At 61.6% G+C, this 12805-nt stretch overlaps 1 protein-coding gene across 1 annotated transcript in view; it reads left to right on the top strand.

Annotated features, from left to right (window-relative positions):
• LOC125159605 (calpain-8-like) overlaps positions 1–12805 on the top strand; it is a 42474-nt gene that overhangs the window by 19684 nt on the left and 9985 nt on the right. Inside the window, 8 exon segments of the mRNA XM_047848101.1 lie at positions 880–965; positions 2779–2853; positions 3412–3572; positions 6224–6283; positions 6286–6441; positions 9489–9577; positions 10031–10225; positions 11819–11979. Of these exon segments, the coding sequence (XP_047704057.1) occupies positions 880–965; positions 2779–2853; positions 3412–3572; positions 6224–6283; positions 6286–6441; positions 9489–9577; positions 10031–10225; positions 11819–11979 (983 nt within the window).

Genomic DNA, 12805 nt, shown 5'->3' with positions numbered 1-12805 from the left:
AAGCACAGACACTGTCACACCATAGCACGAGGGTAAATACACCAGACAATCCAGGCAAAAGACAGTGCTACCGTTGAGAAATGAATTTTGCTTTGGGTTTCCCGCTGGCCAAGGCAAAAAGGGAAATGCGATGGGTATCTCAGTTTTTGTTATTTATTAAAATGAAACAGGTGTGTGTTGCATGCGTTTGTGTCCCACAAATATCCTCTTTAGTGAAGCCAGTTCTCCAGTACAGGTGGAGCGTGAATGTGTAAGCACAGGGCTGAGTGTTACGGGAGATACAAAGGAAAGCAGGACGCCGAGGACCTAATGATTCGTCGTGTCTGTGTGTGCGGATGCAAATGCTGGCATGAGGGCTCCTAGTGAGTGTTCAGTAACCACCAGGGAGGCAGGAGGTGTAGGCTTCGGAGACAACTGCCCAGATGCCCACCCTCCCTCCACCACCTGCTGACCCTGGATAACTTAACCCTCTGAGTCTAGGATTTCTGAGCTGCAAAATACAGGTGCTAGCAGCACCCAGCTCGTAGGACCCCCATCAGGTTTAAATGAGGTGATAATGCCCTTGAACCGCTTAGCGCCCTGCTTAGTCCGGAGCACATGTGCCGTGAGTGCTGACTGCCATGCTGCTGGCATTTGTCTGGAGGGCGCCTGTCACTGTTAGGTTTGTTCCAGCCGATACGAGCTTGTTAGACACACTACGTGTCCAACCCAATTGTGGAAAACAGAGCAGTTGGCCGCATCCTGAAAATGTGTTAAAGTAAGGGTGTGGTTGTTTAGGGGCACTGAAAGTTGAGTGGGAGCCCCCTCTGGGCAGACGTGGGGGTGGGGCAGCCCGGACACAGCAGCTCAGGTGCTTTCGCGCGCACGGGGACCTTGCAGGTGGATTTCTGGGGCCATCCCGAGAAGCTGGTCAGACTCCGGAACCCGTGGGGCGAAGTGGAGTGGACGGGGGCGTGGAGTGACAGGTAGGCTCTCCCTCTCCGTCCTTGCCTCCCCCTGCAAGGGCGGCTCGCAGACACGCTCCTCTTGAGACCAAAAGCGCCGTGAGCACGGCGGCACTTTCTGTCCACGAGCAGCCTGTTCAGAGCGTGCTGCGTGGCTCCGGGTTGGGAAGGCACAGCTCACAGCACGTGGTGGGGTCTCTGCCTGGCGTTTGCACATCCGGCAGCTGGGTTGGAATTTTGCTTGTCACTGAAGTTTGCCTGTTTCCCAACTGCCACACCGCAGTGACCCCAAGGGAGGCCAGACCCTCAGGTCGACGCCTCCCAACCCACAGACCCTGGTCTCTGACAAAGGCCAAGCTTGGGAAGTGGGGTCCACCCCCAAGGGCCAGCAGGCAGTGGTGGGTGGACGCGAGCGAGGCTCTCACTCACCGTGGGACTCCTATTGGTCCTTCCGGCAAGGTCATCAAGGACCGGACAGGCTCCCCTCAGGCAGGCCTCCCGCCCTGGACGAGGAGCCACTGGAAATGGGAATGAACTCACCTCCCTCCTCTCAGTGCGTCCTTAACCTGGGGCGGGGGGGGGGGGGGGGCAGGGATCTGAGTGCTGTCTGTGCGTCCTCAACCTGGTGGGGGGGGAGCTGTGTGCTGTCCGTGCGTCCTTAACCTTGGTGAGGGACAGGGAGCTGCGTGCTGTCCGCGCTCCGCGATCGCGCTGGGCTCTGGGGGGCCTTTGGCACGTGCAGCCACACGTCACCAGTGCCCACCTGCCTGCCTCCCTTCAGGTGCGCGCCACCAGAAACAGGTGTCCCTGGGGCCACAGATTCTGATGCCCCTGCCTGAGCCTGAGCAAAACCCAAAACCTCCCTTCTGCCAACGGCCCAGAAAGGGCAGAAACCGAACGAACCGAAGCTCCGAGTTTGGGCCGTTTTGGCCGACGGCTGTTTGGCCGGAGGGCGTGTTTGAGCCCGGCTCCTTGCCTGACGGCTCTCAGTCTCTCGGAGGTTGGGGCAACTCCGAGCGGAGGCGTGGGCGCAGGTGAGGGTGGACCTGCAGGCGGGGACCTGGCAAGGACGTGGGCGTGGATGTGGGTGTGGACATGGGCGTGGACAGGGGTGTGGCCGGGGCTGTGGGTGCATGTGTGGTGTGGGTGTGGACGCGGGTGTGGCCAGGGGTGTGGCCAGGGAGTGTGGGTGTGGAGAGTCGTGTGGACGTGGGTGTGGGAGTGGACACGAGCGTAGACCGGGGTGTGGCCGGGTGTGGGCGTGGCCAGGGGCGTGGCCACGGGCTTGCATGCCTGACCGGCTTCCGCAGGCTTCTTCTCTCGACCCTCCTGTCCTCCGGACCAGGAGCCTCAGTCAGACACGGGAAGGCCCCGAGAGTGAACTTAGGGCAAAGTCCCTGCCGCACAACTGGGGTCGCCCTGCATGTGCCGTGGGCTCCGTGTCCCCGGCCGGCGTCCTGTACCAGGCGCGTGCCCCCCGCCCCCACTGTCTGTTCTGCCTCTGCCTGCTGGGCTTCAGCTCCCGTCTGTCTGTGGCCCTCGGGGGACATCTGTCTATTCTAAACAGCGTGTCCTGCAGGTGACCTTGTTTGGACGACCACCTCGGCTTCGATTCAAAGTATTTCAGGGCGGCCTGGGGGCTCCGTTGGTTAAGTGTGGGACCCTTGATCTTGGCTCAGGTTCATAGATCGAGCCCAGCGTTGGGCTCTGCGCGGACAGCACGGAGCCTGCTTGGGACTCTGTCTCCCTCTCTGCCCCTCCCCCCACTCACACTCTTTCTCTCTCTCAAAATCAATAAATAAACTTAAAAAACTAATTTTATGATTTCCACCAGTGCACCAGAGTGGAATCACATCGATCCCAGGAGGAAGGAGGAGCTGGACAAGAGAGCCGAGGACGGGGAGTTCTGGTGAGTGCCGTCTGAGGGAATGTTCCGGAATGCGACAGGGTCTCCTCAGGGGCTGTTCTTCCCCCCTTTATCCCCCTTCCTGCGTGTCTGTAGCATCGAAGACGCACTGTCCGGGCCTGTCCTCCCACGTTCCCGCATCCGTCCATCGGGCAGAGCGCTAAGCTGGGCTTAGCAGTGAGGCAGGGGGACTCCCTCATGGCGGGCGGAGGCAGGTGACAGGGGCGCCATGAACGTGACGTGGCCTGGGGACGTGTCTGCAAGTCATTGCTTGGAGTTAGGTCGGAGGACGCCTGCTCAGGCTCCCAAGTGGCCGGCCCGGAGGCAGCACCCGCATGCGGATGGGTCTCTGCCTGGTCCTTACTGCGCCGGGGGGCGGAGGGGGGGCTCCCTGATAAAACGGAGGCGCTGACAGTAGCAGGGACTCGGACAGCAGCCCCGCGGGTGCAGAGAGGGTCAGAGCCGGCCGCGGCCGCCCCTCTGTCCTGCCCGCAGGCTCCCCCTTCTCTCCTCTCAGCCCTGCTCTCTTGACCCCCAGCCCTCTGCCTCTTCCGCCCCCAGGATGTCATTTTCGGATTTCTCGAGGCAGTTCTCCCGGCTGCAGATCTGCAGCTTGTCCCCAGACTCCCTGAGCGGTGACCAGCTGCACAAATGGAACCTGGTCCTGTTCAACGGCCACTGGACGCGGGGCCCCACTGCTGGGGGCTGCCCGAGCTTCCCAGGTGAGGCAGAGGGCCGAGGGGGCCCAGGCCCTTCTGGTGCGCCCTCCCAGGGCTGGCTCCCGGCACAGGCCCCGCGTCTCCCTGGGCTTGGGGGCTCCGGCAGCCCCCCACCCGAGGCCTGAGCCCAGCTAACACCGTCCCTCAGCTTCTGCGTGTTCAGGGTGTCCTCAGGCCCCCCACCGCCCCTGCCCCCCAAGGGCCTGCTCCTTCTTGTTTAATGTGCCCTTGGCCCCCGGTGCCAAGGCCCCCTGCCCTTTCCTTGGGCTCCTCCTGGCCCCTGGCGGACAGCCTCCCGACTCCGAGAACCTCTGCTGCGTCAACACACCGCATCCCCCAGGGTGCGTGTGCACCTGGGCGGGCAGTGGACACGGAGGCGGAGGGGCCCGAGCCTGGGGGTCCGGACGGCCCCTCCGCCCTCTCCCGGGGCCACCGGAGCCCCACCCCGGTGGGGACAGCCTGGTACAACCATCCACATCTGCACGCCCGGGCCCTCGTCCTGCTGCGGGTGGGGGGCCCTCCTGGCTCCCAGGACGGCACCGACACACGGGCGCACTGAGAAACCCACCGCACGTCTCTAAGGAGAAGTGGAGGAAAGCAAAGCCCACTGTCTGCACCCCTCCCTCCCCGGCGCCCCACCCACCCCTGCCCGGTTCCCTGCCCTCCCTGCTCTGAGGCCTACGCCCCCACCGGCTGGTGGAGACCATCGGCCCCCCAGGCAGAGCTGGGCCAGGGCTGTGTCGTGCTGTGCACGCGGCCCCGTAATAAAGTCCCACGTGCGTGCAGGCCACGTCTCCTCCTTCGTCACCCCCCTCCCAGACCCAAAGCCCCACTCTGGCGGCAGAGACAGCGGGCGCCGCCTGTTGAACAGGTGCCGGGCCCTGGGAGCGTCGTTTGGGTTCCGGAGCCTCGTGGTACAGTGAGAACACCCATCTCGGAAGGTGCTTTGTAAACTGGGTAGTGTTCCGTGAACGGGGTGTAGTATTTTTATGGCCCATTCTGTTCCTCCGGTTCCGTTAAGGAGTGAACAAAAAATGGAGGGATTGCGGTAAGGTTGCATTTGGGAGAAATTAAATATGCTCGCCATTAGCAAGCTCTCAGAGAATGCTGGGAGATTTGCAAGGATCACTTAGGGGCTCAGAGCCATGGGGGACAGAGGTCTCTGCACACAATCCCTGTCACCTCCGCATCCTTCCCGCCCTTCTGCGATGGCTTCCTGAAGCCACAGGGGTTTGCCTTTGAAATCCACACACTTGTGCCCTAAATAAACAGTCCTGATGTGGGGATTGAGAAGGCGGGGTCGAGTACGTAATATTACCACTGATAATCCGTGGTTCTTGGTCCCCTGTGTGGGCCGTGTCATTTCGTCCAGTTGGGCCCTTCCCGGAAGGATGTGAGAGCCCCCCCATCCCCTCCCCGCCAGGGCCCTTCCCAGAGGATGTGAGAGCCCCCCCTCCTCACCCCCCACCCCCGTCTTCTCCCCCCAGGGCCCTTCCCAGAGGATGTGAGAGCCCCCCCTTCCCCTCCCCACCCAGGGCCCAGCCCCCCCCCCCCATGGTCCCCTCCCCCTAGGGCCCTTCCCCAGAGGATGTGAGAGCCCCCCCATCCCCTCCCCCCCAGGGCCCTTCCCAGAGGATGTGAGAGCCCCCCCTTCCCCTCCCCCCCCCCCAGGGCCCAGCCCCCCCCATGGTCACCTCCCCCCAGAGCCCTTCCCCAGAGGATATGAGAGCGCCCCCATCGCCTCCCCCCCTCCAGGGCCCTTCCCCAGAGGATGTGAGAGCCCCCCACCGTCCCCTCCCCCCAGGGCCCAGCCCCCCCAATCCCCTCCCCTCAGGGTGCTGCCTGGGTAAAGCGGTTGAGGCCCCGCGTGGAGATGCCCGTCAGGCCCCTCTTCGGTTGCGCTCTGCCACTTTACTCTGTCACGGAACGCTGTGTGCCCTTGGATGACCCGTCTGATCTCTCTGTGCCTTGACTTGTGTAGTCGCGCGCTGAGAGAGTTTTAAGAGTCAAGTCGCAAGTGAAGCGGTCTTTCAAAATACCCGTAGGTGGTGCCACAGGGGTGCTTCTTAGCTGCCCACCATTACCCCTCCTGCGCCATTGAGCGAGAGCGTGACCCCGGCCACGTAGGGAGGCCCCGGCCAGGGGATGGACGGTCAGCCCCCCGAGCTGCTTCGGGCCGTGATCTGGGGCAGGGGCCCCCTCTGCGAATGGACAGATGCCCATCAGACAGGTTGTCTCTATAGCCTGTCCTGGGGTGTGACTCCTCCCCCCAAAACCTCCTTCCTCAAGGAGGTGGGCCTGTCTCCACAGGCCAGGAGCTGAGAACAGGGGGTGTTAACCAATTCCCCGGGGAAGGCACGGAGGTTACTTGCCAGAGTCCTGGTGTGGCCCCGGGGCCATCGGACCTCAAATATTCCCAGTCCAGCATGTCTGGGCCCCCGGTGGCTCAGATGCCCCCGTGCCAGGTTTCCCGATGTTACGGGATGTGTCTGCTGCTGCGTGGGAGGGGGAGGGGAGGGAGGGGAAGGCTGAGCACCCCGTGAAGACGGCTCGCGGACACCTGCCTACACACGGCTGCCGTTCTCTGCGATGACCCAGCCCTTCCCTCGTATCCTTCCCCTCCTCCCCTGCCACCATCTCCCGGTGACTTCCAGCCACTCACTGGACCAATCCCCAGTTCAAAATCCATCCGGACAAGGTGGATGACGGCCAGGAGGGGGGCTCAGCGAGCCCCGCTGCACGGTGCTGCTGGGTCTGCTGCAGAAGAATCGCAGGCGACGGGAGAGGACAGGACAGGGCCTGCTCAGCACCGGCCTCAGTGTCTACAAGGTACTTCCGGAGCTGGGCCGTCCTTCATTCCACACTGGGGGGGGTCTTTGCTTGGGATGTTTTGGCCAGTAATTGGGGTGCATCTTTCCTATCACTTGGATATTTCTCATCAAGCACTCTTCTTGCTCCCCTAAATGCCTCTACTGAGGCTTGAATTCCACCATTAGAGATTCATTCCTATGGCTTACACCTCCGCTGTTAACGTCGAGATGTGTAATTCCTTAAAGTTTACTGGTTATCAAGGGCTCAGTGTTAATGCACTTACTGGGCTTTCCAAGTACAGGCTTCTCAGGGGACCGGAGCCAAGAACATGGGGCATGAGGCGCTTGGGTGGGGGGAGGGAGGCTGGATGTGGGAGCCAGACACACCTTTCTTCCCGTGCTGGGCAACCTTGAGACCCTTCTCAGGACCCACAGGCATGGCCGGGGTGAGGGCAGCCACCTGGCCACATTTAGTCCTGTCTCTGGGTTAGGGACACCCTCTGTGTCAGGTGGTGCCCTGCTCCGGTTTGCAATGGAAACCACCCCCTGTGACTCCACGGCCTCAGGGACACGTTAAAGCAAGGCCTCGCTGGGAACGAATCGGAAGCCGCCTTTTTACACAGGCGAAGACTCCTCGCCGCAAATTCCGGAGGGGTTCCTGGTGGTTGGTTTTTTTTTGTAATTTTGTTAAGAATGAATTTCTTGGGAAAAACGCAATTTCAGTCCGGAAGAACACGAGCCGGCTGGAGGCCCGACACCTCAGAATAAAGTGACGCACGAGAAAGGAAGCCCACTGTCGAGCTCCGACCACCCCCGGCCCCTTTCTTCCTCCTGCCTTGGAACGTGAGGCTTTGCAGTTCAGGGTGTGGTATGTGTGCGTCTTCTATGGCGGAAGCGTGCCCGTGGAAAGTGGCCGGTGGGTTGCTGGCAGGAGACCAGAGCGTCCGGTAAACAGGCCCAGTGCCACCCCAGCTTGGCCCGTCCCCCCCCCCCAGAGCGTGCAGAGCCCCAGACCGTCCCCCCCTCCCAAACCTACAGCGTGCAGAGCCCCGGGCCAGACTCCTTTTCTGCAGGGATGAAAATCGAGAAGGCGTTTACGAATGTGTGTCAATTCCACGTGCTTTAGCGAGTGTCTGCTTTGTGCCAGTGCTGTGCTGAGCAAAACACACGGTTATGCTCTCAGGAGCCGTTAAAACCCCAAATTCAGCTGCGTGAACGTTAAAGACCGTACTGGCTTTGTTCAGTGACTTGTGAATCGGGCAGTGTCCCATTTGGCAAGGAGGGAGGAGCCCTGGTTACAGGCACAGGGTGGGAGAGGGGAGTTCCAGGGAGGGACGGATCGGTTCAGGCTGGGTCACCTTCCTTTGGGGGACAGCTGGGGTCTGTCAGGTGGGTCACCTCTCTGGTGCGGCCCAGTGACTACAGATGAACTGGGTTGAGATTTCATCCCTACAAGAGGATCAAAGTGTCGTCCAGTCAGGTATCAAGTGTCACTGGTCGTGGGGAGCACCTAGGGCTGCGGGGAGCACCTGACGTTGTAGGGAGCATCTGATGTTGTGGGGAGCACCTGGGGTTGTGGGGAGCACCTAGGGATGTAGGGAGTACCTGGGGGTGTAGGGAGCACATAGATTGTCAGGAACACTTGGGGTTGTGGGGAGAACTTGAGGATGTAGGGAGCATCTGATGTTATGGGGAGTACCTGATGTTATAGGGAGCACCTGGTGTTGTGGGGAGCACCTACGGATGTAGGGAGTACCTGGGGGTGTAGGGAGCACGTGGGGTTGTCAGGAGCACTTGGGGTTGTGGGGAGAACCTGAGGATGTAGGGAGCATCTGATGTTATGGGGAGTACCTGATGTTGTAGGGAGCACTTGGTGTTGTGGGGAGCATCTGATGTGGGGAGCATCTGGCATTGTAGGGAGCACCTAATATTGTAGGGAGCATCTGGTGTTGTGGGGAGCACCTAGGGATGTAGGGAGTACCTGGGGGTGTAGGGAGCACGTCGGGTTGTCGGGAGCACCTGGTGTTGAGGGGGGCACCTGGCATTGTAGGGGGCACCTAATGTTATAGGGAGCACCTGATGTTATGGGAAGCATCTGATGTTGGGAGCACCTGGGGTTGTGGGGAGCATCTAGGGATGTAGGGAGTACCTGGGGGTGTAGGGAGCACATGGGGTTGTCAGGAGCAGCTGGGGTTGTGGGGAGAACCTGAGGATGTAGGGAGCACCTGATGTTATGGGGAGCACCTGGGGTTGTGGGGAGAACCTGACATTGTAGGGAGCACCTAATGTGGGGAGCATCTAACATTATAGGGAGCACTTGATGTGGGGAGCACCCGGTGTAGGGAGCATCTGAGGATGTAGGGAGCACCTGGTGTTATGGGGAGCACCTGATGTAGGGAGCAACTGATGTGGGGAGCACGTATAACTGACTTGGAAAGCTCTGTGCATGTGCAATCTGGAGACCTGTGTAGTTTGAAAGCTGACACTGTTTGGGAAGCAGCCCTGACACCCCGAAGGCTAAAGAGCCCAGGTGTCCATTCCCTCTGTCCCCTGTTACCTTCCTGCTGTGACAACAGGCTCAGGCCAGGCAGGCCTGTCATTTGTACCCAGGATCCTGCATCTCTAAGGTGACCGTCCCTCTCCTTCCATGGGCCTTGCTTTTCTTGGTCTGTGCTCTCCGTGCCAGTCTGTGAGATATCATCTGCCCCTGGGATGTCAGTCCTGAGTGAGGGACGTGGCGTCCCGGTCCCTGGGGTGTCAGTCCTGAGGGACGTGGGGTCCCTGCCTCCAGGGTGTCAGTCCTGAGTGAGGGACGTGGGGTCCTGGCCCCCGGGGTGTCAGTCCTGAGGGACGTGGGGTCCCGGCCCCCAGGTCTCAGTCCTGAGTGAGGGACGTGGGGTCCTGGCAGATCGTTCAGTCAGGACACAAAGTAAAAACCTAGAGGCTTTCCCCCTTCGGATTTCTGGGGTTTGGTGGTCCAGACAGCCTTCCCATCAGCGACTTTGCAGTGTCAGAAATGCAGTCTGTCTGCAAGTTGTGGGGAGGGCCGCGAGGCACGGAGGGGGGCCCTGCTCCGGCGGGTGACCTGCCCTCTTTTTCTGCCCTGCAGGTCCCCAAAGAGTAAGCAAGCACCTGCAGAGGCGTCTTCCTCCCACACCATCCCACGAGCTGCTGACCCTGGCAGGTGGCAAAGACCAGGTCGGCTCCCGCCCTGCCCCCGAGGCGGGGGGAGGGGGGGGCAGTGGTGACCTTTGCCCCTGTGTGCCGGTGACCTGATCTGAGCCAGGTGATTACCTAGGGCACCTCCTTATCTAGCCGGCTAAATGAGCACCCTGATCGCTGATAAGAGGAAGAGGCACCAACTTCATCTCTTTGGCTCCCGGCTTTTCCTGTGCGTCCTCAGTGACACAACATCGTTGTCACCCTCACATCGGGGTTCCCCCAGCTCCCCGTGTGCTGGGCCGGCCGCAGGCAGAGCCCCAGACAGACAGCACCTCTGGGGAGGGGCCGGGCCTGGCTCCACGAAGTCCGGCCCCTTCCTTCCGGCCCCTCCCGGGAGCCCCTCCTTGGCTGCCCTCGGCCACCCCTGGGCAGATGTAAAACATCGTCACATCCAGGCCGCACCCCAGACCGCCTACGCGGTGACCCCAGCGTGCAGCCGAGCTGGAGAACCACGGCTCCGTCTGGGGGCCCTCGGGGTCACACGGAGGTGCGTTTTCCCACTGCATCGCACCCCCACTTTCCTGGGGCCGTGAGCCGGGCCGGCTTCTCAGGCCCCAGCCTGTGCCTCGGTCCAAGGCCGCAGACCCCGGCCAGGTCCGCCTGCCTGCTGGCTCCCAGACGCGGGTCAGTGGTTGTGGGCATCACGCGGGACCAGTGCAAGGTGGAGAGCCCAGAGCTGTTCCCACGAGGAAGTAACTAAATCCAAATCTGTGTCAGGTCTGGGGACGCTGGCTCCCATCAGACACGTCCCCTTCATGAGAGAGAGAGAGAGAGAGGTCACTCGAACGCACAGTGTGCATCCCGGGGCCCTCCACAGTCACCATGGATCCCGAGCTCTGCATGGATCCCTCGCTCTGCAAGTGTGGGCTCCTCGGGGCCCCCGGGGTTGTGAACACGCGGCCACCCCAGGAACTCTGGGGCAGGCTGAGACCGTGCACTTCTGACACATCCCCAGGGACGCTCCTGCCGCCCTGGGCCCACCTGCCGTTGACATGCACCGTCACTGGGCCACGCCTTGATGGCACGTGTGGGCCAGGGACCCGGTGGCACACACCTGTCTGGGGCCCCTGGAAGGACAGAGGGGCCCCTGTTGCCTCAGTGTCCTCCAGTTCAGAGGCCGTGGGCTCTGTACCTGCCCCACTGGCTCTAGGACCGTGTGTCCCCTTCCTGACCCGCTCTGAAAGAGTGTGCGTCCCCAAGTCGGCTTTACTGCTGGTGCCCTGCTCCCCCCACTGCCGTCATCAGGGACGGCGACAATGACGCTCTGCCCTTGGCTGTGGCCCTGCTGGCTGCACCCCTAGCGTTCTCTGGCCCAGAATATGACAGTTCACGGGGGCAGGGGTGTCCTAAGAGTGCCTTTGACCTCGGACCCAGGTCGGCAGGGCCTGCCTGGGGATCCCTGTAGAGTCCTGACCGGGCAGTAGGGGGCAGGTGGCCCCGCTTTCCACCCCCGCTTCGCAGACCTGTGATCCGAAGAGGGTCTGGCGACTGTGGGTGGACACTGTCCCCGCTGGGGTGGGCGCTGCAGGGCCGGGTCACATAGAAGTTCGCAGCCCTGCAGCGTCACGTGCAGGTGTGAAGACACCGAGCGCGGAGGCTGAATCACAGCGGTCCCAGCGGTCCCAGCGCCGGCACCTGCGGCCACTAATTAGCTGTGACACACACCAGCCCCTCCCACCACACGTAGACGGGTCACCGGGTCACCGGGGGCAGCGTGCTGGGCCCGGGGGCGGAACTGGCAGCTCGCCCCACCCCCACCCCGTCAGCTTGCAAGACAGTTTCCCCCAGACCAGCAGGCCCTCTTGGCTGCTTCTGTTCGCCAAGCAGGATTTAAGCGCCTCCGGGGCCGGGCCTGAGCTGGGGCCCAGCACTGCCCAGTTACAGCCGCAGAGAAGGGTCAGTGGGACGGGCGGTGGGTGGTTTGCGAGGTCAGATCCCCAGTGGGAAGCGCGGCGCACCCTGGAGACCCCGCCGTGCTTCGCCGGGGAGGGGCAGGGGTCTGCACCGAGGCCCCAGCAAGGCGGACCCTCAGACGGGGCCCTAAATACATGTGGGGACCGACACGGGTGAGTCCCCAGCAGAGTCCGGGCCTGCCACTCCTCAGGTCAGCCATCCCCAGGTCCCCAGATCAGACCGGGCGACCAAACTCTCGAGCCCCGTCCCCCAAGATGCTCCCCGATTCTCCGCACACTGACCCTGCCCTGCTTTGTGCAATAGCAGAGCCCAGCCGACGCACCCCCGGTCCAGGACTTCTTCCTGGGCCGCCAGCCCACGGCTGGCTCCAACTGCAGCTGCCCCCGGGGGAACCTGCTGGTGCGGCCCTTCCAGGACAGCGACTTCTGCCTGAAGGTGTTCTCGCAGGGCAAGGCCACAGCCCTGTGCACGTCCTGTCCCTCCGTGATGCCGGGCGGGTGGGGTTCCCGGGCGGGGGCGCACAGGGCCGACAGGTGACAGCCTGGCTCACCTCCACTGGCCCCAGAGGACTCTGCAAACTCCCTGTTCCCCGGGCCCTTTACGCGGTCTACAGGGTATATACACCCCATAGACTGTTTGCTTAAAGATGGTCAAGGCCGGAGAGAAGGGGTGCCAGTAACATCTGGGCCCAGGGGTTCCTTCAGCAGAGAGGCCCCTGGGCCCAGAGAGTGGGAGCCGGAGGGAGCACGGCCTCCTCCACCCCCTACACGTGCATGCATGTACACGCATGCACATGCACACACACATATACACACGCACACCCCACATGCGTACACACACATGTGCACACACACAGACGGGCACACACATACCTGCACACACATGCACACACACGTATACACAATACATATGCATGTGCACATACACACACATACACGCACATGTATATACATATGCACACGCATGCATGCACATATGTATACCCCCACAGTGCACACACATACACGCACACATGCATATGCACACACACGTATATACACACACAGATACCCCCACAGGTGCACACACACACACTCACATACATATACACATATACACACATGTATACACACATGCACCCCCACATGCGTACACACATGAATACACACATGGACATGCACACGCATGCACACACACGTATACACACATGCATATGCATGTGCATATACATACACACATATACGCACATGTATATACACATGCACACACATGCATGCACATATATATATACCCCCACACGTGCACACACAT

The sequence above is a fragment of the Prionailurus viverrinus genome, unplaced genomic scaffold (genome assembly GCF_022837055.1).
Source record: "Prionailurus viverrinus isolate Anna unplaced genomic scaffold, UM_Priviv_1.0 scaffold_53, whole genome shotgun sequence".
Taxonomy (NCBI): domain Eukaryota; kingdom Metazoa; phylum Chordata; class Mammalia; order Carnivora; family Felidae; genus Prionailurus; species Prionailurus viverrinus.
This window is presented reverse-complemented; position numbering and strand designations above follow the sequence as displayed.